At 37.3% G+C, this 25,477-nt stretch overlaps 1 protein-coding gene across 1 annotated transcript in view; it reads right to left on the bottom strand.

The window, feature by feature from the left end:
- Positions 1-232: 232 nt before the first annotated feature.
- The window catches only part of LOC138176024 (voltage-dependent calcium channel subunit alpha-2/delta-1-like), a 164,400-nt gene continuing 139,155 nt past the window's right edge, over positions 233-25,477 (bottom strand). Inside the window, exon 3 of the mRNA XM_069106748.1 lies at positions 233-5,092. Coding sequence (XP_068962849.1) covers positions 4,925-5,092 — 168 coding nt within the window. The 3' untranslated portion in view covers positions 233-4,924. The remainder of the gene's footprint in view (positions 5,093-25,477) is intronic.

Below are 25,477 nucleotides of genomic sequence, written 5' to 3'. Positions count from 1 at the left end.
ATATTTTACATATATATGAAATATGATATGAAGGGTATGCCCATATGATTTGTATAATGCTACCTACTTTAAATTAATTAAAATCATGGAAGTGAATACGTTTGGTGCTTTTAAAATGGGACATTCTTTTCTTCACTATCTTCCCTGCTTCCAGGTATGTACACAAAGTTCTGCTATCTCTTTCAACCTCTTCTTCTTCTTCTTCTTCTTTTTTTTTTTTTTGCCTTTTGGAGGGTGTTAAGTAACTTGCCCAAGGTTACGGGGCTAGTTTTTTTTTGTGTGGGTGTTAAGTGTCTGAGGCCGGAACCAAACTCGAGTCCTGCTGACTCTGGGGCTGGTGCTTTACTCACTGTGCCACCCAGCCACCCTAACCTCTTCTTCTTTCAAAGAAAGATGTGACAATCTATTGACCTATGGCTCTGTTCTTAATCTTTTCAGTTTCCCATGCCAAAATTCTATTACCTGGCCACTACTTCTTTATATCCATGGAATTTTCCTACTGGAATATAAATTCCTTCACGACAAGGGCTGTCTTACTTTTGTATTTAAATCCCTAGTGCCCAGTACAGTGTCCACAATAACATAGTTGCTCAAATATTTATTGCTTGATTTCTATGCAAATGTGCATATCTAACACAGATCCAGATGGCATTGTGTAAATATGACACTATCTATATAAAGGAAGTAATTGACATTTCCATGATAAGCAGTGTTATGTATATGTATGCACATATGTATACATGTTATAAACATATTGTATACAAATGAATATAAGATACATTAAAAGCATATTATATATAAAATGTATAGAAGTTCCCAATTCATACTTGAGATATGACAAAAATAGTGCCTTAAATTTTCATAAATAATATGCCCTTAAATAATATGAAACTGATTTTTACCCCATTAGAAAAAGTCAATTTCAAGCTAAAATTCATTCTGGAAGAAAAATCTGTGAATACTGAAACTATATTAATATAGAAAGCAATAATTTTCTGAATATTCTTAATCTGACATCTGTACTTTGTTTTATTTTTGTCACTGTCATTTGTTTCCTTTGTAATCTCATGTGTTTTATTGTGTGCTTTAAAAAAAAATCTCTCTCAGAAAAGGGGTCCATGAGTTTCACCTGACTGCCAAAGGGATCCATGAAAAAAAAAAAAAACAAAGGAAAAAGAAAAGAAAAACTGCTTTAGAAAAATGTCCCAAGTAGGTGAGAAAATACGGTTTTTCACCAAATACAAGTGATCCAGATGGCCAAGAGAACCACTAAATACTAGAAAGTGCTTAAGCTATGTTTTCCCTCTACATCCTGCAACTAGCTGAGCAGTGATATTGAAGTAAAAAGCAAGGGTGTATGAAAATTTTCAGAGCTTCATAATGGATGCATTAATTTTTAATTAAAGTTACCCTTGCAACCTGAGGGAAACAAGTAAAGCTATAATTGGAAAAATCACCACCAGTATTTGTTTATGATAACCTTCCCCCAACTTTGCTTCAGCAAAGTGCCTAGGGACCTTCATTTACTCAGTGTAGTCCCTCAGCTAGGCTGATATGTGAACAATGAGGCGCCTGATGTCATTCACTGCTATCCCGCAGGAGCTATTGCTGGAGGACGGGTGGTTTTATTGCATCAGTTTCCCTCCTGGAATTGTTCATTAACACTTGCAGACATTTCAGCCTAGCCCAATGGTGTCTGGTAATGCCTGTGGAGAAGTCAGGTTCCTTTTCTCCATCCACAGAGACTGGTGAAGGTCAGCTGTCATTTCTAACAGAAGACTGCACAGGGGTAATGCAGGACCTAAATTGAGAAGACTTTTCAGAAAGGAGTGACGAAGATTTTTTAAAAATATGCCAGATTCAATCAATCAGTCAATCAATAAGTAAACATTTATTAACTGCCTAGGATGTTCCAGACAGTATTTGATTCTCAGGATCCATAGGAGGCTGCTTGATTTTTGCAACAGAAAGCAAGTCTTGGCAAAATGAAGAAATGGGCTCAAGTCCTAACAACTTCTCAATGACCCCTGGCAATCTTCCAAGCCCTTAAATTGCAGAAATGTGGAAAAAGTTCCTCCTGGAGAGCTACCTGCAAGAATAAAATCCCCCACATTCTGGGTGTCCCAATAGTCTTAGTAAAGTTTTAAGCTTTAATAACTTTAACAATAATAATGATAATAATAATAATAGCTAATGTTTAGAGTGTCTACTAAGGAAAGGGACCATTCTAAGTGCTGTACAATTATTATCCTACATAGTCCTCACAACAACCCTGAGAAGTGAGTGCCATTTTTACCCCATTTTACAGATAAAGAAACTGAAGCAAACAGAGGTAAAGTGATTTACCCAGAGTTACACAGTTGGTTAAGTGTCTGAGGCCAGATAATGCAAGTGTTCCTGACTCCAGGCCTGGTGTTCTATCCACCATCTGAACTAAAACTTTTATGTTTTATTTCCACCACAAAACCTATTCATCTATGAAATGGAAAGTTTTAGTGTCAAAGAATATGCAACAGAGTTTTAACAGCATTTCTATTCGATCTCCTTCTGAAAACAGTTGAGAAGGCAGATAAATATAGCAGTACACAAAAGTGCATAGAGAAAACATCAAGACACATATTGAAACGGGGATACAAAATGCTTTTAGTAAAGGGAAGCGGGCCAAGTTCAAGTAGATAAATAAGGAAAATCACAGATATGAGACAATTTAAGGTAAACTTTTTTTTTTACATAGTAGATAAAAAATGCTGCCAAAAGAGGAAAAAATGTTAGAATATATGTGTCTCTATATCTATCTATCTATCTATATATATATATATATATATATCCATATCTATCTATCTTGATACCTCTATGAGATGTACAAATTTAGAGATATCCCCACTCCAAATGTTCATATGGACTATCTGTGCCCAACTTCCAAGTGTTATTATAATCTGTGGTACTTCCAAGGTCATATTAATCTGATCAACCACAGTCAGATACAGTGTACCTCAACTCCAACATAGTAATGTCATTGTAGTCCTTTTTGACAATGAACTAAGATTCTTGAACTGAGATTTCCAACTCGTCTAATTTAGTAGCATGTCTCAGTCCACTTCCTCAATAAATAGTCAATAAAATTTAGCCCAGTGTCCTATACCTGTTTTATGTGAAACCTGTTTGAGATGGGGCAATCCAAGGGTCAGCACTGAACCAGACTTCATGAGATGTGGGTTCAGTTCCGAATTCTTTTATCTACTAGCTATATGTCCATCAGCAAAATCACAAAACCTCCCAAGTTCTTTAAAAATACTTATATTACTTAACTTGGGACTGTTGTGAAGAAAGCCTTTGTAAACTTTAAAACATCATATAAATTTGAGCTATTCCTATAATCCCGAGGCATGGTAAGAGCTTTAATTTCCTCCTGAATCAAAGGAAGATTAAATCATTTTCAGCCTAGCTTTAGTGTTAAGTTCATTTTTATCCTTATTCTTAGAAAATGAGCAATCCTATAGACTCCAAATGTTCTTAACCTGAAGTCCACAAGAAATGTAGAAAGTTTGAAGAGGGTGGGAAGTATCCTGGGAATTCTGGTGTAGAAAAAATTTCATTTTAATTTTTTTTAACCTTTGGATGAAATTTCCTTTGATTATAAATTTTAAAAACTATATGAATCTAAGGAGTCTATAGGGTTCATTAGACAAATAAAGGGGTCCATGACAGAAAAGAAGTAAAAAAAAAACTCTTAAGGGGAACTCTCAGCTAACCAGCATATTTAATTGTCCAACCATTCTATAAAAAGTAAAATTCACTATAAGCTGCTCATTTTTCACCCTTTGTTACTCCCCAAACTCACTGAAGACAAGAATGATACTTAGTTTTTAAAATGTAACACAAGGCCATATACCCTGTGGGTGCTCAATATTATTTGCTACCTTGTTAAGTTATACTCAGAGGAATTTTCTTTTGTTACCAGTCTTTCCTACCTATCTGTGTATGATTAAAAATGCCATCTTGTAATTATTTGAAATATGATAAAACACCAGTGTTTCAATTCATTAAAGTATCCCTCCTCTTTGTGACTTTTTGAAAAATGTTCATTCATTCAAGTGACTTTAAAATCCAACAATTTTATAGCACACTCTCACTTTCTCTCTCTCTCTCTCTCTCTCTCTCTCTCTCTCTCTCTCTCTCTCTCTCTCTCTCTCTCTCTCTTACACACACACAATTACATTTAACTCAATAACTATACCTTCAACAATCACAATCATCACCTACTATCTTAATATATATTTTGATTCCTTTCAAATTCCCCTCTCCCATAGGTTTCATATAGGTTCAGGTTTTGTGGAATTTAGGTTACAGAGGATAGGAAGGAGCAATGTCTCCCCTCAATGGAGTTACATTCTAATTTAAACATGTGAAGATATGTTATATTCTTTTCTCATTCCACTATATAACTTGACTGCTAACTATTATAGCCCCAAAATGATGGTAGTAGGGAATGCTACATTGACAGGTATCAACTTAAACTATCATTGGAACTTACATAACCCAAAATACTCAAACAGCTATTTGTTTTAGCTAAATAAGCTTTCATTCATGTAATAAATATGTACAAACCTTTAAAGGGATGCTAAATTCAATATACTCTCAAGTTTTATTTATTTACATTCCCTAAATCACAAATGATAATAATTGGCCTACTTCAGTCATGCTGAAGGTTTATTTTTTTTAATTGCCTCCAATCCTCTTTTTTTTAAATTACTTCATCAATCGCCACCTAATATATAGGTTAGTAAGCCACCACATGAGTTCATGTCCACCGTACATCCATGGAGAAAAAAGGAACACATTAATATACTATATCCCAAATACCTCAGATAAACACTTATGAAGTTAAATATAGCCCTCCATCATCTGATTTAATATGAATAATTTAAAATATATAAGAAACAGATGAAAAAAAATCAATGCAATTTAAACTCACCACCAGGGCTTTGGATCTGTTGCTAAGTAGTTTTTCAATGTCCCTGGCTGCAATTTCCACCAGCTGACGTGCATTGTTGGGTTCCACAGTATACAAGTCCTTGTATTTCACATAAATCTGGGTGAAGGAAAAATAAAGAGAATTGAGAAAAATAATATTATCATAGATGTGCTCATTTAATTAACAGGCTCATTTTGGTAGGGGAAGGCAATCTTTATTTTAACCCTCATTTTCCTTCTGTCACTTAGTTCTATTTAACTTTAGTACAAACCAAGGGCTATTTTCTGTTATTTAGTCAAACAATGAAGAATTATATTACTACACCCTAGAAGAAAACGCATGGTTCTTTTATTGTTGCTGCTGCTGTTGTTTTCTTTTCTTTGAGCTAGATGTATTTGATGCTGTGCTGGAGAGGAGCTAGGTTCTCAGTCTGTGAGGAGAAGGAAATCCCTCATGCCTCCAACAGATGGCTTGCACATGCATGACTAGGTCTCCTTTCTGAGCCAATGCCTGGTGGTACTTTTACCGTCTTGTGGAAAGTGAATCTAGGCACACACACAGAGGAACGGGTCCAACACTGTTTCCTGGCAGAATTCCAGTCTTCTGTTTTTATTGCTACCGGTCCTTCCACTCTGATCTTGACTGGATTTTGAGATTACAAGGGGATATTTTTTATGAAAGGACACAGTGATGATAATGCAATTTCTTATATGATATATACTGTCAGTTTGATTTTTTAAGTCTATATTTTGATTTTCTCCAATAGTTAATTTCATCATTGCTATTAAAATTATTAGAGTTAGTCATATAATGGGTGGATAACACATACTGATTTTAATTTTTAAATCTAAATATTCTAATGTCAACTAGTTAATTTCAGGTTCATTAAGTCATCCACACAAATTCAATATATTAAAAATTTTTTTTCAAGGCTCCTTGCGTGCTATTGAATTGGATCATGGATCCTTGTAAAATTCAAAGACTGAGGTCCATTTAAATGGTTTAATATCAATCCATCCCAAAGGTTCTCTATCCATTTTGGTCTGACTTTTGAAGAGTCTTAGTCCAAATTTAAAGGACTCAGAGCAGGCTGAGATAAAAGAGGTGCCAAATATTCTCTAAAAATTCCTATACAAAATGCATGAGATAGTTATTTAGATCAGTGATGTCAAACTCAAATAGAAAGGGATCCCTGCAGCCCACATATTGACTTAGAAAACCACAGATTCATATTATCCATGTTGTACTGTGTTTTTCTTTATTTTTATAAACATTTTCCAATTGCATTTTAATCTGGTTCAGATCTCAAGTGGGAGTTTTGTGTCAGCAGGGCTATGAGTTGATAATCCAAGTGAGTTACTCTAAGATTTCCTCTATCAGATGATAAGAAACACAACTGTTGGGGCAGCTAGGTGGCACAGTGAGTAGAGCACCGGCCCTAAAGTCAGGAGGACCTGAGTTCAAGTATGGCCTCAGACACTTAACATAAAAACTAGCCATGTGACCTTGGGCAAGTCACTTAACCCCCAATTGCCCTAAAAAAAAAAAAGAAACACAACTGTCACTTTAAGAGAATACTGCCAAGAAGGCTGTTCACAGGTAATTTCTTGCATCTGACACTTCTCAGACCCACTTTGTCCTTCCCTACTACTGAGGAAATATGGCTAACATGGGCCTCTAATGTTTATTTAATGAGAATGATTTCAAGGCTGAGAACTTAGCCATGCAATGAAATAGTACAATGTCAACAACTTTCATTTACTATGAACTAGACAGAAGGACAATTGTTGAAGGGCATGTGCATGCATACATACTATTTAAATATATCAGATGAAAGATGGCTCCACCCTCTGATGGGAACTGAAGAAAATGGCAGATAAACTAACTCCCACTACTACTGCAAGGCTTCAAGGATAATGTTGCAGAAAGATTTATGGTTGCCTCATATGCTTTAGATAACCACAAGATCAATCTCACTTAATTTTATTCTACTTTTGAAACATAAGATAGTTGGCCTGTGGGTTTTCTCCCCTCTCCTTTGTCTCTTATAACTGTTACTTGGGTTCTGAGAGTACAGTGTTCCTTAGTAATTGTGTTTTTTTGTTATTTTTCCCCCTTAAAATGAATATTAATATAAAATAATACCATGGCACATATTTTACTTCCTTTGTCATTTTCTGAGAAAATAAACTTTCTTAACTCTTTGTAATGTCATCATTATCTGTTATATATATAAAATTAATCACTACCTTTAGAGGCATGTGTTAGTGAGATTGCAGATCTATCAAAGTTCTGATTCTAGTGTGAGGCCCTGGAATCATATCTTCCTCTTCAGTTATGCTTGATGGCAAATCATTTTCATATTAATACCCTCACCAAAATATTATTGCAACTGTAACCTACTTGTTTTCCAAACTTCAAGTATTTCCCTACTGCCATCCATCCTTATCAGTAGCCAAAAGGATTTTCTGTATGTGCTAATATTGTTATCACATTACCCCCCCACCACCCCCACACACACACACCACACACACACACACACACACACACACACCACACACACTCTCAATAAACTCTAGTAGATCCCTATTACCTGTTGGATAAAATGTAAAGTTCCTCCCTGGATTTTAAAGCTCTTCACAACCCAACACTGACCCATCTTTCCAGTCTCACTGCACTTCCCTTTCCACATTTTGCAATCCAGGAAAATTGACCTCTTTCTATGTTACTCATAATATTACATTATTGGTCTTTGTGCTTTTCCATTTGGGCAATTCTCTAGGCCTGGAGTGCACTCCCTCTTCACCTCTGCTTCATACAATTTCTTGCTTCCTTTAGGTAAGAGAGAGCTTCCTATGACCATCAGCATAAGCACCACTACAAAGTCTCTCCCAGTCCTCCCAATTCCTAGAATCCATCTTCCTGACCTACCTTGTATTTAAATATTTGGCTTTACATTTTCTTTGTATTTAGTCCATATATGTTTATACAGGTAATTGACTCTCCCATTGGAATGTAAGCTCCTTGGGCTTAGGTAGTACTTCATTCCTTATGTCTGAATAAGTGAATGAATAAAGCATGCATTAAGTGCTTATTATATGGAAAGGCAAGGAGTATAAATATGAAAGTAAGACAGTCTCTACTCTCAAGAACACATGGAAAATTGTGGCTGCAAGTAGGATGGAAAATCCCATGGTTCTTAGGTCCTCACATGAAATGAGGTGTCATCTGGAAAAGCAAAGAGCATAGGTCCTGGAACATTAGAGGCACCAAATGAATGTGTATTCCCTTTCTTCCCTTCCCTTCCTTGGGTACAATAGCAAAGCAGATATTAATGACCCTTCTCTAATGTCATTTCCACTGAAAAATTATGACAGTGTCTGATGTTATTCCACATGACAGGCCTTTGATGACAAAATTTTGTTTCCCAGGTTTTCAGTAGTTGTGGTTATAGCACTCACAGGAACAACCATCATGATGCATCTCCCTGGGGTCGCTTCCTAAGGTAATGTTTGTATCCCTAGAACCTAGCAAAGTTCTGGGCACATGGCAAGAGCTTAATAAATGCTTGTTGACAGACTGATTCAAGAGACTCTAACTTCTCTACCTAACTACCTGTCTAATACAGACAAAGCATCTCCCCTATAAACCTGGGACACACTCTTCCAAAATGCAGTCAGCATCAGTGGAGAAAGAGACTACATCTAGAGGTTTAATAGAGAGCTACACAAATGGGAAGAGGTATAGAGGTATGGCCAAGATATTGATGGGGAGGAGCTATTTCTGGCTCCCATACTACAGGACTGATGTCTTTAGGCTGGCCTTATCATTGTTCTGCCATTCATTCTGAAGAATGTGATGTTTAGGGCTGAGTTTTGTAATATCATAAAGGGCACCCTATTTCCATTCCTTGACAACCAACCTATTAGTTGAGTGATTTGGAGTAAATCATTTTAGCCTCCCTGGGTCTCAGTTTCCTCATTTATAAAATGAGGATCTTAGACTAGATGGCTTCTGGGGTCCCTTGCAGCTTTAGATCAATAATGCTATGAGCTAAGAAAGCCTAAGATTGCAACGTTAATTTGACTTTAATATTTAAAGGATCTGTGATTTCATCAGTGTGACGATCTTTTCCAAAAATAGTTGAAAATATAGCATGGTGGGAAAAGACCTGGATGTGGAGTCCCAGACTTGATGTTTGAATCCTGGTTTTGCTATTTACTACATCTCTCACTTTGGACATATCACTGAACCTTTTATAAGCTTCAGTTCCTCACCTATAAATTGAGGGTACTAGATGGACCTGAGGGGTCCTTCTAACTCTAAAGCTGTAATATGATAAAATACCTTCCCTTAATTTTTGTCACATAAAATTATTTATGTACTCATTACTTTTCTTTTTAAATGATGTTTATCAAATAAACCTATGATTTCCCCCTTCTAATCAAGAATCCCCCTTAATCAAGACAGTAAGACAACGAAACTTCCTGAACAAAGTTAATCATTCAAAGTGTCTACACCAGGATTTTGTGGCTTTAAAATGTTTTCATTAGTGAATTATATGAGGTCCATATGCATAGTGTAGTGCCTATAGACACCATCCAACTCATAGTACGGGACCCCCCGACAATATTTCCCAGGTTCAAAGCACTTTGAGGGTATACATCCTTAAAATTATAGGTCACAGTTGACCAATATGTTCAAGTTTTGTTTAAGGACATACATAATTTTAAAATGAAACATTTAATGAAACTTTATAAAGAGGAAAATACAGACAAAACCTCTCCCCTATAAACTTGGGAAACACTCTTCCAAAATGCAGGCAGCATTACTGGAGAAAGAGGCTACATATAGAAGTCTGATAGAGAAGTACACATATAAGGAAGCTTATAGAGGTCTGGCCAATGTACTGATGAGGAGGAGCTATGTCTGGCCCCCATACTATAGGACTGATATCTTTAGGCTGACCTTGTTACCATTGCTTTGCCATAAGAAAGAGCCTTTATTATTGGAAAAGTTTGACACAAGTTGAAAAAGGTGCCATGGGAGTCTGAAAGGTCAGAGGTTTTCCCGAAGAAAGAACTTTCCCATCCTACAAATGGGATGTGAATTTTTATACCTGAAATATGCATATTATGTATACTCGGGAGGATGGAGAGATTAACTTTGCCCAATTCATAGAATTTCATTAGAGCCACAGAAATTGCATTGTACAATCTGCATTTTTATTTTACATAACATCTATTCTTTTCTTCAATATTCCAGCTTTAAGAAGATAAGGAAATAATCTTTGCTATCTATGTACATTTAGAAGAAATACCTACATCATCACACCAAAAAAAAATCACTTCACTTCTTGATATGATTTAATCCACTAAAGTTTTGGGTGGAATTATTTACTGGTTATATAAAAATATAAAATATTAGCTTATGCCTTGAAACAGTAGAGTACTTTAATTATTCAAAATAGTTACTGAATAAGTACCATATGTAAGGCCCTAGACTAGGCATTATGTACAAGACCGAAAAGAGAAGGAAGGTAGGTGGGTTGAGCAGCAAACATGGTACATTCAGTGGACAGAGCATGAAGTCTATAGTTATGAATACCTGAGTTAAAAATCTGGCCTCATTTGCTAGCTTGGGTGACCCTGAATGAGTCACTTGACCTCTCTCTGCCTCTATTTCTTTAACTGTAAAGTATGGATAATAACAGCACTCACCTCAAAGTTGATGTGATGTTCAAATGAGATAATATGAGTAAAGCACCTAACAGAATGGCTGGAATACCAAAGGTGCTTAATAATGTCTTATCATTCCCCCCTCCTTCTTTCTTTGCCTTCCTATCAATAAGCTGTGATCATGCATTTGGAGTTGGAAGAAAATTCTGAAGCTATTTAGAATGCACCCTTTTAAAATTTTATTTAAAGGGGTGATAAAAATAGGGCTTCCAAGAAGGTAACTGAGTTAACTTCATGGATGCAGACCCACATCCTCTGGTTCCAGAGCAATGGTCTTTCTATAGTAATCTAGCTTTTTGGTAGCACAATGTCTATGGTTTGGGCACCTCCCACACTGAAATATATCACAACCTCACTGTAAATTTTTCCCCTACATGATACTACTTTGACTTATCTTCTCATAGATGTTCTAGCCTGAATAGTGGACTGACTTTCTCTTACACCCTTAGCATCTCAGGGAATATCAGTGTACCCTGAACATTCACCACATATTAAACTTCAATCTTTCTATGTCATTAGATCACTCCACTCCCAAAAGACCATAACTGGTAAGAATTTCACAAGTCTCTCTTTCCTTCCCCACAGACTCTCATTTTAACAGAAGGAAAAACGATGGCTACTTCAGCAGATCCTACTTCAGGAAGACCTTGACAATATTCACTTTTATTATGCCATCAGTGGGGTTTTCCCCAGTCTCTTTTTTTTTGGGGGGGGGGGGAAGGGAGGTATGTAAACATATCACAAAGTATTAAAGTCCTTTATTCAACAGACTCATGCAATTCTTTCCAACTGTATAATTACATAACAATAAAGGATACAAAGTGAGGAAGGATTATTGAGTGAATATCTTACTTAAGATGTTACACCCAATGGATGAAAAGGAGATACACTAACCCTTTTTCATGCTGGAAACAAAAATCAGAATATTGTTTCCTACTATACTGTTTATACTCAACAACTTGATGGGAGTAATCATTTTTACCATCAAAAGAAAGGTTGTTTTTCTTTATGTATTTAGAGTCCACAATTTTCCTTTTAGAGCACTAAAACATTTGTATGTACATCAATATAAAGTTCAATTTATGGTGGAAATTTCACTTTTGATTCATTTATAAAAAGCAATCCCTAATTTCCTTTTTAAAAAGTCATTGATTATATACTTGATGCAATGCTTGTAACAAAAAGGACATTTAGATTAAACATTCACAATAGTGGTAAAGTTGTACCATTCTTTAAGCTAAATGCAGTATATATGAAAAAGAATTAGGTAAGAGATAACTGATACTTTAGCCTCTTGTTCAACTCATCTCACATAAACCAATTTATAGGATGATAGAGTAATAGCTAATTTCATCTGCTAGGAGAAAATAAAGGTTGCAAACTTCCTAAGAGGTGTTACCTAAAAGGTTGATTATGTAGGTGCTTACAAAACACAACTGAGCATTCTCCAATCTTTTGTGTTAAACACAAAAATCTGTAGAAATTTCATGTGGAGACTCAAGATTGAAATTACTCTCAGGAAATCATCATTGCTTAGCATTTAAGAAAGTATGTGTACATAGTTGATTGTGACACTGCGTGTCCTCTTTTCAATCTAAAAATTCAACCCTTTTTCATTTAATAAGTACTGTTTCTTTCCTGGTAAAGTTCTAGGGCATTCAAGTAAAGTCAATACTTTCAGCAGAGTCTACTGCATTGCATGAAAGTAAGAGTTTAATTTCTGAATCACCAGTTAATCTAATCCAGGGATATTGATGACCTCATTGCATAATTTTAGTCTCATCATTATTACAGAAAGTGTGGAACTCAGAGTTTTTTCTTGGCATCATCTGACCCCATTTCTTTTTACCACAATGGTTCCTTCTACAATGTTGTAAACTGTTCAATTATGATGGGGGAAAAAACAGCAGTGCAATAAAAGCAGGGGGGAAAGAGGCAATAGGAATTCTTGATCAAGGCTTGAATATTGGAGGAAGGAATCGCTAAAACATGACTTGGTGCAATGAGTACTGAATAATCACATATCACAACATGAAGTCCCAGCAGAAATTTCCCCAGAGTGGCTCCACCTGCTCCCCATATACAAATTACCTCATAGACACAAACTAATAACCTGCATAGAAGAGATACAATCATCATTTTCTGCAGATCTTCCATTGATGTATCTTCATCTATTTCTCCTGTTATACAATGTATAGCAAACTTAGAATGTGACTTTGAGTAAATAAGTGATTTTATGCATTATAAATACCCAAATTTGGGGTGGTTAGGTGGCACAGTGAATAGAGCGACGGCCCTGGAGTAGGGAGGACCTGGGTTCGGGTCCGGCCTCAGACACTTAAGACAAAAACTAGCCCTGTGACCCTGGGCAAGTCACTTAACCTCTGTTTGTCTTAATCCATAGGAGAAGAAAATGGGTAAAGCATACCAATATCTTTGACAAGAAAACCACAGGGACAGCATTGGCACGCTATGGTCTACATGGTCACAAAGAGTTGGATATAACTGAGCAACAGCAATTCAATACGGTTTATTAGCATTCTTTTTGATCACTGTATGGGGTCAGGTTATGCCAAGAAAAATTTTGATCACTGGAATCAATTACAAATATCTCCCACTCTATTTTCTGTCAAGCACCTCTTAGGGAAGAAATAAGTAAAAGGGTCTTTCTTGAATACCTGCTCAGAATACACCTGTTCAGGTACCATGATTCTACTTTTGCTAGTGGGAGTAATTATCACTTATGATTTGCTCTTTGCCATATGTTCAGACAATAGATATTATATATAGACATAAAGATAGATATTTCTTGTTGCTCAGTCATTTCCATCATATCCCATTCTTTATGACACCATTTTTTTTTACAAAGATACTAGAGTGTCTTGCCATTTCCTTTTTCCAGTTCATATTACAGATGAAGAAACGGAGGCAAACAGGATTCAATTGATTTGTCTAGGGTCATAAACTAGTATCTGAGGTTCATATGAACTCAAATCTTCCTGACTCCAGGTGTAGAACTGTATCCATTGTGTCACCTAGCATTCATATATTGTAATTATATTTAATTCCCTTATAAACTGATCCCAGAGCCGGTTTCTAGTACACTGCTTCCACACAAAAGGTACAGGAATCATGACTCATCAACTTGAACACTAAGAGCTAAGTGGAACAAGCAACTGGGACATCAATTAGTTGTTGGTCCCAGGCTTACTGTTTTCTCAGCTCTGATGGGAGCTGGGGAAATCCTGGAGGAGAAATGTGGTGGTCTTGGGACTAGTTTTTAAACCCAAAAGGGGAAAAAGTGAAAGAGATTTTCCCAAGAATCAGTATGAGAACAACAGGTTCAGGAATGGATTGTGGAGGCTGACACTAACATTCTTGGACCTCATCCTTTCCAGAACAGAGGGAGCCTGGTTCCTAATCTGAGATTCAAAGGATGGGTCTTCTGTATAGATTTTATAGGATTTGTAAACTCAGAGTATTGGAAAAAATATATTTATTTTCATTAGCTTTGGTTTCCTTTGTAATCCAGTATGCTGTATTTTATGCATTTTAAAAAGACTGTTATGCAAACCAACCCCAAGAGAAAAGATGGGTCAAAGAACAGATAAATGGATTCTATTTCCACATCCCTAGGAAAATAAAGAAAAAAGGTAACTAACAATGAATTTTAGGAAGGAGTCCTGAAGTCACTAGGAGAAGTACTGAAGGATCAGGAAAAGATCTTGTATATGCACATTCATATCTGGTTCATCAGCCAATCCAAAGCAAAGTGATAGAAAAACACAGATAGAAAAACTAGACATGTTCTTGTAATGGCAAGCAAAGAAGTAGTTAACATCTTGTTTCAGCTATTTAATTATTTAGCACCTTGTTTCATTTCATCATTGTATTAAGTATTAAGATCCAGATTTTGTGAATTCCACAACTTGTGAATCCTTGAACTTGTGAACTCCTGTTGTAGATGCAACAGGAAAGGGAGGAGCTAATGATCACATATAAGGAGAGGCCCAACCTGGAGAGAGCAGAATTGAGAACAGAACTTGTGGTGGCAGAACTGAGAAGAGAGAAAAACTGAACAGAACTGAGAAAGGAGCTCTCCTGGTGGGGAAGGAGAAATTTGTGGTATCCCATAATTCTGTTTGTCTGTTCTATCTGTGTTGAGGTTTGTTTGTGATACTTTGTACAGAAGCCCTGGGACCTTACTGGAAGCCCTGAAAGATTTTCCGGTTGTCTGTTTACAGAAGTCCTGGAGGAGTTTTGGAGGTCCTGGCACTTTACTGATGATTTGTATTGACCTCCTGGACCTTGTTTGTGGGTCGGTGTTGATTTCTATAATGATGATTTGTGTTGAGTTCTCAGACCTTGTTGGTGGGTCTGTGTTGATTTCACAGGCAGATAGTGAATTAGTAATGGTGCTGGCAATGCGCATAAATGTTGTTTTGGCTTTGCTAAACTTTGTCTTCCCAGAAACAGAAACTGTGAAGGACTTGAGGTGGACTGGACACTGTGAGCTTCAATATGGAATGTGAACTGGACAAGGAACAGGATGAGGAGATGGACAAGGAGATAAGAACTGTCTGCCTTTCAACCCAGGTGACAGTTGTGTAAATTTGGGCAGGAGCTGGGACAGTGGAAGAGGAACCATGGAAGTTGAGAGCCAGCCTAGAGTCAAGATGAAAAGATCTTTTCTTGGGTACCTGATGCTGACTGAGAAGATTATGATTTAATGTGACCTAGGGGTGGAGAACTTCAGCCTTTGCACTTTCTGCCCATTAAAGAGACAAGCCTCCTTAAGGATGACTGAATTAAGGACTTACTAAATGATTGTGTTACTAAATGATTGCATTTTGTTTAAAACTATGTGGCCACTTTGGTGAAAATTATGTGGCCATTTTAGTAATAAATTGTTATGTCATAACATTGTGAATACTATACTTTGATTTCTGTGAATGTTTTTGCTTTAATTTACTGCTGAATAGAGAGTCCACTACACTATGTAATCAGGACTTTGAAGCTATTTACAGCAGCAGTCCTCTGGAAAGCTGCTCATGCTTGGCTTTACAGCTCTGCAAGCGGAGACCTGGGTTCTTCCATTTTGCACCTGCCTATATTTCCAGAAAAGACCTCCCTAAACCCCAACATGAGGTATCAGAAGGTAAAGTCTGTTACCCATACTTGTGGGACAAGAGCCCTCATTGGCCAGTTCCTGTTATGCAAATATGAGAGATTATTTTGTGTATATGTCTTTCTCTGTGTCTCTGTCTCTTTCTTTTTACAAACATACACCCCTCAAACTGCTTAAGAGACAATGTCTTTTTGACAATGAGCATATAGTCAAGAAGCACAAAAGTCAAGAAAGCAGCTTCAAGTTTCCCATAGATCTAAAGCCCAAGGAAAGACTTATAAAGGGCTGCAGAGAACAAGGTGCCTGCCACCATGACAGTGACACTCCTACAGAGATAAAAGTTGAGGAAGCATATTCTGAAAGGGCTAAAATATCTTGCTAAGAATCTTGCTGTGAATCTGTAAAAGTTATTGACAGAGTAGACAGGAGTAAAGTGAAGAAATATCTGGCTGAAAATAAAGAAATATGTAGAAGGCACAGTTCTGTGAGGTGTGATATGAGACTAAGAAAGATTAAAGGATTTAAAGTCCTCCTTCCTTAATTCCCCAGAATCTCCAAAATCTCAGTTAAAATGCTATCTTATGTAAGAAGTTTTCCCAGTCTCCTTTAATACTAGGGTCTTCTCTCTGGGATTGGCTCCAATTTATCCTATTTATATCTTGTAAATTCATGGTTGTTTCCATCTATTTGGAAACTATTTCCCCAATAGAATTAGAGTTCTTTGGAGCAACGACTGTATTTGCTTTTCTTTGGTTACTCAGTCATTAACACAGTGTCAGGAACATAGTAAGTACTTAATAAATGTTTAACTCAATAGCAGTTTACTGTGAAGAACTTGGGTCCAAAGAAAAAGCATTAGCAGTAGGAGCCCGACTGAGGAAGCCAGAAAAGACGAGCGTCATTTTGACAACCCAATTCATTTAATTAGTATTTATGAAGTTATTACTGTGTTGATACTATTTAGCTTTACTTCTACTATGTCACCACTTATTCTCAAGGCATTACACTATGACCTGGAAATGCAAATATCAGATCGGTGACCAGAAATTCTTAGACCTGTGACAAATTCAACTGAGTGTGATGGTCAGGAAGGGAATTTATAAACCTAATCCCATGCTATACAACAGAATGTGTCACAATATCAGTCCAAACCACATACTATTTAATATCCCAATTAAACACTGAAGATGGGACTATTAATGTTAATAAGCCAATAGATAGGATCTCCAACTAATATGTGGAGAAGCATATGTGCCAATCTCTCAAAAACACACATAGACTGATTTTTGTGGGATGGGTTGTTTTCTGACCTTCCCTGCCTATTTTACCTATGCCACTGGATTTGTTCCATGTTCAAAAATAGGGAAAGTTGGAAGGGGAAGGCATGTCTGGTAAGACCCTTAAGAGACAGGAGGAAGAGGTACACCAGAGGTGGCAGACTGTCAAAAGACCATAAGTCATGGAGATGGATAGTGATGCAGTCAATAACTTGGGCTTAAAGTTCTAGTGACCCCATCCTGTTATGTAATGAGACAGAGAGAGCAAGTGGGGGGGGCGGAGAATGAGAGAGGGACAGTGAGAGAGAGAGAGGCAGAGGGGGAAGGGGGAGAACACACAGACTCTGCTCATGAGCAATTTATAGTCTTCTAGAGCATGTCCGTGTTCAATGGATGTCAAGGAGAGGGGAAGAGAAGGGAACAAAGACCAGGCAACTAGTATTCAAGGCCAAGTGACACAAGGTAAAAGGAGAGGTCCCCTCTCCTTTGCTCTTCTTCATCTCATATCACTCATGTGTCTTCTGCCACATCTCTTCCTTCACCATGGTCTCACATGAAGAGATAGTGTTAATGATCCCATTCCATCCCATCTCCTCCAACAGAACTCCTCCTGTCTTCCCACTCTATCAATTATTTTAAGTCTCTCCCTGTCTACTGCTCCTTCCTTACTACCCATAAACATGCCTATGTCTCCCTCATCCTCAAAAATACCCTCACTTGTTTCTTCCATCACCACTATCATCCTGTAACTCATCTGCCCTTTGTAGCTAAATTCCTTTAAAAGTTCATCTACAATAGGTGCCCCCATCATAGAAGGCACCTTTTTCTACTCTCACTCTCTAATTAATCTCTTGTAATCCAACTTCCAACATCATCATTCCACCAAAACCATTCTCTCCAAAGTCACTAATGATCTGTCAAAACCAATGGCCTTTTTGTGGTCCTCATTCTCCTTGACCTCTCTGTAGCTTTTGACAAGTGGATCCCCCTCTTCTTGCTATGCTTTTCTCTCAAGGTTTTTAGGGCACCACAATCTCCTTCTGCCACCTCTCATACTGCTCCTTCTCAGACTCCTTTGTAGGGTACTCATTGGATGAGAATCATGCCTTCTAACTCTTTTCTCTTACACTATTATCTCTCTGGCACAGGCCCTCATCACCATAGGCCTGTTCTGTCACAACAGCTTGCTGTTTGGTCTGCCTGCCTCAAAAGTCTCTCTCCATTGCAATCTGTCTTCCATTCAGCTACCAAAGTGATTTTCTTAAAGTACAGGTCTGATCATGTAATTGCCCTACTCAAGAAAGTCCAGTGAGTCCCTATTGCCTCCAAGATTAAATACAAAATCCTTTGTTTGGCACTGAAAGTCTTTTATAATTTAGCCCCTCTCCCCCACCTTTCCATTCTTCTCAGACCTTACTCCCCACCACACAGTCTTCAATCCACTGACTACAATTCTTCTGTTCAACTAACAGGATACTCAGTCTCTCTGCTATGGGACATTTTCTCTAGCTGTCCCTCATACCCAAAAGGCTCTGCCCTCCTTATCTTTGCCTACTGACTTACCTGGAGGTTTTTTTTTTAAGTTCCAACAAAATATCTTCTTCTAAAATAAGGTTTTCTCAGCCCCTCTTAATTTTAGCGCCTTCCCTTTTAAATTATTTGTTACTTTTCCCTGTATATAGGTTGCACATATTTATTTGTTATTGCTCCCCTTCACACCCCTCCCCCCGTTAAAACATGAGCTCCTTAAGAGTGAGGCTTGTTTTTGGTCTCTTTTTTTGTCTCCAGAAATTAACATAGTGCCCAGGACATATTAAATTGATTAATAAATGTGGAAGGGAAAATGAAATTTCAAAAGAATGAAAGAAAAGTGACATTAATGGAATGTAGCTGGATCCAGGAACCCACCTTGCTATGATCAAGGGGATACTGTAAATGGATTAAGTCTCTTCTTTTAAAAATCTTCTCCTATGATTTGGGCAATAAATAGACTACTGTTAAACAAACAAACAAAAACCACTTCCTACCTAATCTCCTTGTCTTTAGTCTCTCCATTCTCCAGTCCTTCCTTGACAATACTACTAAAGTGATCTCTGCAATGCTTCACTAATACTTTCCCAAATTTGTACTATAAAGGTATTAAAGCAAACACTCTCTCCCTGCCCTTTGACCTTTTACCTGGAATGTAAGATAGAATAGTAAAAAAAAAAAAAGTGCTAGATTTGCAAACAGGAAAATTGAGTTTGCTTTTGTGACCCTGGGCAAGTCATTTAACCCCTCTAGGTTTATTCAACTACAAAATAAAGAGATTGAATTATATCTTTGTGGTCACTTTATTCTTCTCTTTACTACTACAGTTTCCTAATTTGTTTTCTCCTCTCTTCCCCAGTTTATCTCAGTCACAGATAAACTCTAAAATGATACCATGTCATCTACCAAACAAGTATTGGAAGGTAATGAGATAAAATCCTCAGTACCACAAGCTTCCATGAACATAGGGAGGCAAAGAGGCAAATACTATCTATCTTCAACAATGGAGATTAGCCAATAACCATTTATTAAGTATATGCAATGTGCCAGATATTGTCCCATGCTAGAGGTACATTTAAAAAAGAGGCAAAAGACAATCCCAGTCCTCAAGGAGCTCACAATCTAATGCAGGACTTTTCAACCCAATAATTAGATCCCTTGTCCTATGCCCATACAGTCTCATATGAAAATCACCTAAAACTAATATCCCCTTTTCTAATATGTCCAATCCTATCCTGTTACTTCACTTTTTTCTTAACATATTAAAACAGATATTCAACTTTTTGAGTTATTCTGGATCACTAAAACAAAACAACAAAAAAAAAACCCACCACCTTTCATCTTCCAAAACTTGACATAATTTTCCCCCTTCCTTTTGCCAGTCCATTCCTGCCATGAATAACCCCTAGAATACTGCTGTAATCCCTACAAAGTAAGTCTAGAAAGAAAATAGAGGAAGGACTCACTTAAACTAGCAGAAGCCTTATCAGTCTTCTTGTTCTTAGTTCTTAGATAGCTCTTGACCAGGAATACTTTACTTATTCCAGCCCTCTAGATTAGTTAACCCTCTATATGTACCTGTGGTAGAGTATGTCTCAGAATTCTTGGGTAGGGATATATGAGAGGGAGGGGGAGAAAGGAAGGCAAAGAGAATATCTTAATTAACTGTGTTTCTTATTCCTCCTCAAGATATGCTTCTGTTTAAAAACTAATTAACTTTGACTGATTAATTGATATCAAGCAATACACCGGATAGCTGCACATAAGCAAGAATATTAGAAACCATTTCCAACCCAAGGGTTACTTTTAGAACCCTAAGAGGAGAAGTAGTCAGCTATGAAGAGGTTAACCCATAAAGAGGGTTAGGGTTCCTCTGGAGACCCCAAAATACCAACATGCCGGTCCTGATGAATGGATTTAACTCAAGTCTTCTCTCAGGCAAAGAAAAGTTTATTAAAAGTTCGCTTGTATTAGACACAGAGTAAGTCTGTGCTAAGTCATTCTATGGCGCTCTCCCAAACATGAAGACAGAATGGGGTCTAATATACAGAAGGCTGTGGGAGGAATCTAGGGATGGTCTAGAGGAGGAGTTTGGGGAGGGTCTTCAGGAGGAGTTAATGAGGTCAATGAGTGATTAAGGGTGAGAAGTGCTGGAGGCCACCTGGAGACTACAGACAATGGTGGGTTAGGCCAGTTCAAGGGTGGATTGACACTTTGATTGGGAAGTCTAGTAACTGAGGGAGGGAAGTCTAATAACAGAGTCTTGAGCTCAGCCACAATGGTAAAGCTTATTGCCTCATGCAAATGCTTCATCAAATGGGATGATTTAATCAAGAGTCCAAGGGAGGTTTCCAGAGCTTGTACCTCAAGGACTCAAGGAGAGCTTGAGGGGGCTCCCAGAGCCTATACCTCATCAAGCTACTCTTTGGGGATTCAACCCACCAAAGTGACTGGGAGTTGAGAAGTCTTGGAGGGGATTCTATAGCTATTTTACAAATGGTTCTTTTCTTTTCTCCATTTTATATCACTTATTTCTTGAAGGAAAAATAAAACAACCTTTTTTTCCCCACCTCCTTTTCTCTATTGAGGTATCATGGCATAGTGGATAGGAGAGTCTTGAAATCAGGAAGACCTGACTGATTCTGACACAAACTGGCTGTATAACCATTGGCAATTCATGTAACCTCTCAGTGCCCCAGGCTAGTCTCTAAGACCAAATATTATAGATCTGTATGCCTTTACGAGGAGTTGTCTACACTGATAAAATCATAGGCACTGACCAAAAATCATGACAGATGAGATCCATCTCTCTCTCTCTCTCTCTCTCTCACACACACACACACACACACACACACACACACACACACACACACACTCACACACTTACACTCACTAACACACTTTTCACCTTCAGAAGATAGACCACCATGGGGAGGGCAGTCCTGATACTCATGGAAGAGAATTGACAATGGCTGTGTTGGGGTAGGAGCCTGTGGGAGTTTTCCCACACCTTCTGAGTACAGGTCAGAAGCTAGATTTCCTAATGGTAGATGTTTCCAGACTAAGAGATTTACAGTATTCAAGATTTTGAGAGATCTGCTGCAGAAACATATGAGAGAAACAGACACATGAATGGGAACTTGGCTAAAACTTGCAAGTTCAAATATCAGACCTTCTAAAGACAAAAGAGGATTTCTCCTTGCAATGTGCTCTTCTAAGAGAGAATCATTCACATAGGTCCTGAACAATATCTACCTTGCCAAGCCAAGTCAATGATTTAGACAATACACACCCCATGGGGAAGAAATTGCATATTTAGAAACCCTTAAAGCATATTTCCCTTCTGGGGATAAGTGTAAACCATAAGTTTGAAATAGAAGACTTGAGAGGACCATGTAACATTCTATGGGAAAGAAGGAGTAATTGAAATGCCCAAGTATTATCCAGACAGCAACCTGATACTTGGTTGCCTTCTGGGGGCACTAATGGACCATTTCTATGAATTCTTTCAATTTTCATCAGTTTCTGTGGGGTAAAATAAAATCTGTTCTATCACCAGAATCCATATTTTTGTATTGAATGCTCATAGTAGAACTGAGGACCCCATTACCTATATTCTGGAAAAGCTACATACCTACTATTATTATGAATGTATTAAAAGATCCCATGGGAATGGCTGTTTGGGCAAGAAAGAGCCAAAGAGAAATCTACTCTCCTCTGGGGTCACTTTGTAAGATCAGACCTGGTCTCTGTGAGGCTAAAGCCTTATAATTCATGCCCTTCCCCCCGCCCCCCACAACACCCAAGGCAATGCTCTAAGTCTAAAGGTTAGAGATTTCCTCTACCAGGTATACTCTATACGGAAAGGAGGAGAGGGGTGTTAGATATGAATTACAACTCCTTCAAACCTTTTTATTGTAAGTCTTAAGACATTTTTACCTCAAAATACTTCCCAGAGATCCTATTCAGCCTGTAGGATGCCTTGTTTTTGTTCTTTTGATACCTCGTTCTCCCTACATGACCATCCCATCCCCCTTACCAGTGATACACATCCTCCATAGTGTAGTTTAAGCATTTCTTGAACACTTGTGAACAATGTGCTACATTCTATTCCCACCTCTTCTATTTCTCCATTGACCTTTGCATTTTCTGTCATTTTTCATTCTGAACTAACAGTAAACAAGCTCTTAATCAGCAGTTTTTAACTGAACCATGTAAAGAATGGTGGTGGTGGTGGTGGTTATTCAGTTCCATTTGACTCTTAATGACCCCCTTGGACCATATCCAGGAGATTTTCTTGGCAAAGATACTGGAGTGGTTTGCTATTTCCTTCTCCAGTGCATTAAGGTAAACAGAAATGTTAATGACTTGCCCAGGGCCACCCAGAGGCTCCATTTGAACTCAGGTCTTCAGGTCCAGTGTTTTACCCACCAAGTCACCTAGCTGTTTCCTGCAAAGAAGAGCATCTTTCCTAATCTCCATTTCTTATAATCATTTGTTCCCTTCAAGGATGAACTCCAATGTTGCTTCCTTTAAGAAAACTTTCCTAATCCCCCTACTTTCTTCTCCCTGCACTCAATGTGTATTTATTTTAGATATATACAATATTTACTTATCTGTGAACAAATTTAATGTACTCAGTAAAATATAAGTATCTTGAGGGCAATAAATGTCTCTTTTACCCTTATATCCAGGAGCATACTGCTAAATGTTTAACAATTGGCTTTCAAAAAACCAAACCCAAACCTATAAAACACACAAAAAAAAACCACATTTTAAGTTTAATTTTGAATTATTAACATTTTCTCCCTCACTTTCTTAAATATAGACCTGTGGTATGAAATTCAAGCAGAAATGGGAATCATTAAGTCATACACAGGGCAGCTAGACAGTAAATTATATAGATTGCAGAGCCTAAAGTAAGGAAGACTCATCTTCTTGAATATAAATCTGGGCTCAGATACTAGTTGTGTGACTCTGGACAAATCACTCAACCCTGTTTGCTTCAGTTGAATCCTCATCTGTACAATGAGCTGGAGAAAGAAGTGGTAAAGCACTCCAGTATCTTTGCCAAGAAAACCCCAAATGAGGTCACAGAGAGGCAGACATGACTGAAAACAACTGAACAATAACAGTCTGTATATAATGATCCCTGCAAAGCATACATTGACTTGGTTTGAAAACATCATATGATTTGTCTTATTGTACTTTTATTTCTTCTGTTAAATATTCCCTAATCTTATTTTAATCTGGTTTGGGTAATGCCTGGGAGTTTCATGGACACCAATTGACAATGAACAAATGATCACACTTGAAAATTTAACAATCAGCTCAGAGAGTCAAGTTTGAATTTAATTCAGTACAATTTTGAATTACCTGTAGTGAGTTTGGTACACTGAAGTTGCTTAATAAATGTTTTTTTGTTGTTAGGATAGAAACTTTATGTGATATGGGATTTTTTTTTTCATTCATTACATATGAATCCACAGTGCCATACATACAAGAAACACCAAATAAAATTCTGAGGATTGAACAATTGCAAATATCAGAAATACAAGTAATTTTAAGTCGTAGGCATTTTCTCTTTCCCACAGGCACATACACACTGTATTCGTGTGTCTAATATGTGCAAAGCACTGTGGGAGTGATTTTTTGAATAAAGTTAAGGGTTGGTAATAGTGAAGAATTTATAAGTATTACTTTATTATTATTATTATTACTCCCAAGGTAATGTTCTTATCTGGCCTTCTAGTCTTTTATTTTTTGGTGCTATTTAAAAGTTGAGATTTAAGTATATGATCTGGCCAATAAATGTAATTTCAATTAAAAGAGGAAGAGATCATAATAGATCCTATTAAAAACAAATGAAAAATAATCACTCATAGGCTGAATGAGCTGACTGTATAATATCTCTAACCCTCAGATGACCTGAAATTCTTTTGGCTTAGTTGTCCACAACAGAATTTTTTTAAAAACAATCTCATTTTAAATGACCTTTATTTTTATGCTCTATTAACAGAGTTTTTTCAAATGATAAAAATGCTACCTTGTAACCCTGATATCTAATTTTACAGATTTACTTTTATTAGAAAAATTATCAAAAGACTCCACTTTTATAGAGGGCTCTTCAGCCTCTCTGGATATAATAGATACTAAAGAAAGGGGGAGGAGATAAAGAAAGAATATCCATTGTAGTTAGAGTGCATTGTAGCAAATAATGCCTTAGATCTTTTAAGACATTCATCTTCATTCTAGGGAAGAAGCAGCTTACCAATGGCTACAACATTTATGAGCTATCAGGGCTCTTTTCCACTTGTGAAGATAATAGACAGAACAGACCGAGGCAACTATCTTTCACTCTGTCTGTCAGCAGGGTCTGCCAAACTATTCTAGTGATATATGGAGAAACAATAAATAATCATGTTTCCTTCCTGCAATTCTAACATAATCCGAACAAGTCTGAATATAAAAAAGCCACAGGCAGAGCGGTAATACAGAGAGAGGAGCAAGTAATACACTATTTCCCTTTGTTAACTTCCGTTCTGCTGCAGCAGTATTTCTGGGGGAGCTCCTAAGATTCTGATCCAGTTCTCTATCAGAAACCTGGTACCATATATACTACTAGAAGTGACTTTCAGAGTCTGTCCTCTTGCTGCAAACCAGTCTACATGAAGAAACTTCAGAAACATGCTAGGCTTGAGAGTCACCAGGACAAAGAACCTTAAGACCTCTAATGCAAATGCATTCCACCTTCTAACTGGACTCTTCCCTACAAAATATAAAAAATGACTTCAAGGTTTCTACAATCAGCCTATCAGTCATTAAACAT

This window comes from Petaurus breviceps, unplaced genomic scaffold (genome assembly GCF_028583685.1).
Source record: "Petaurus breviceps papuanus isolate PSGF00001 unplaced genomic scaffold, PetGlider_PUasm1.0 80, whole genome shotgun sequence".
NCBI classification, from domain to species: Eukaryota; Metazoa; Chordata; class Mammalia; order Diprotodontia; family Petauridae; genus Petaurus; species Petaurus breviceps.
Note: the sequence above shows the minus strand (reverse complement) of the source record. Positions and strands in the feature narration are given on the sequence as shown.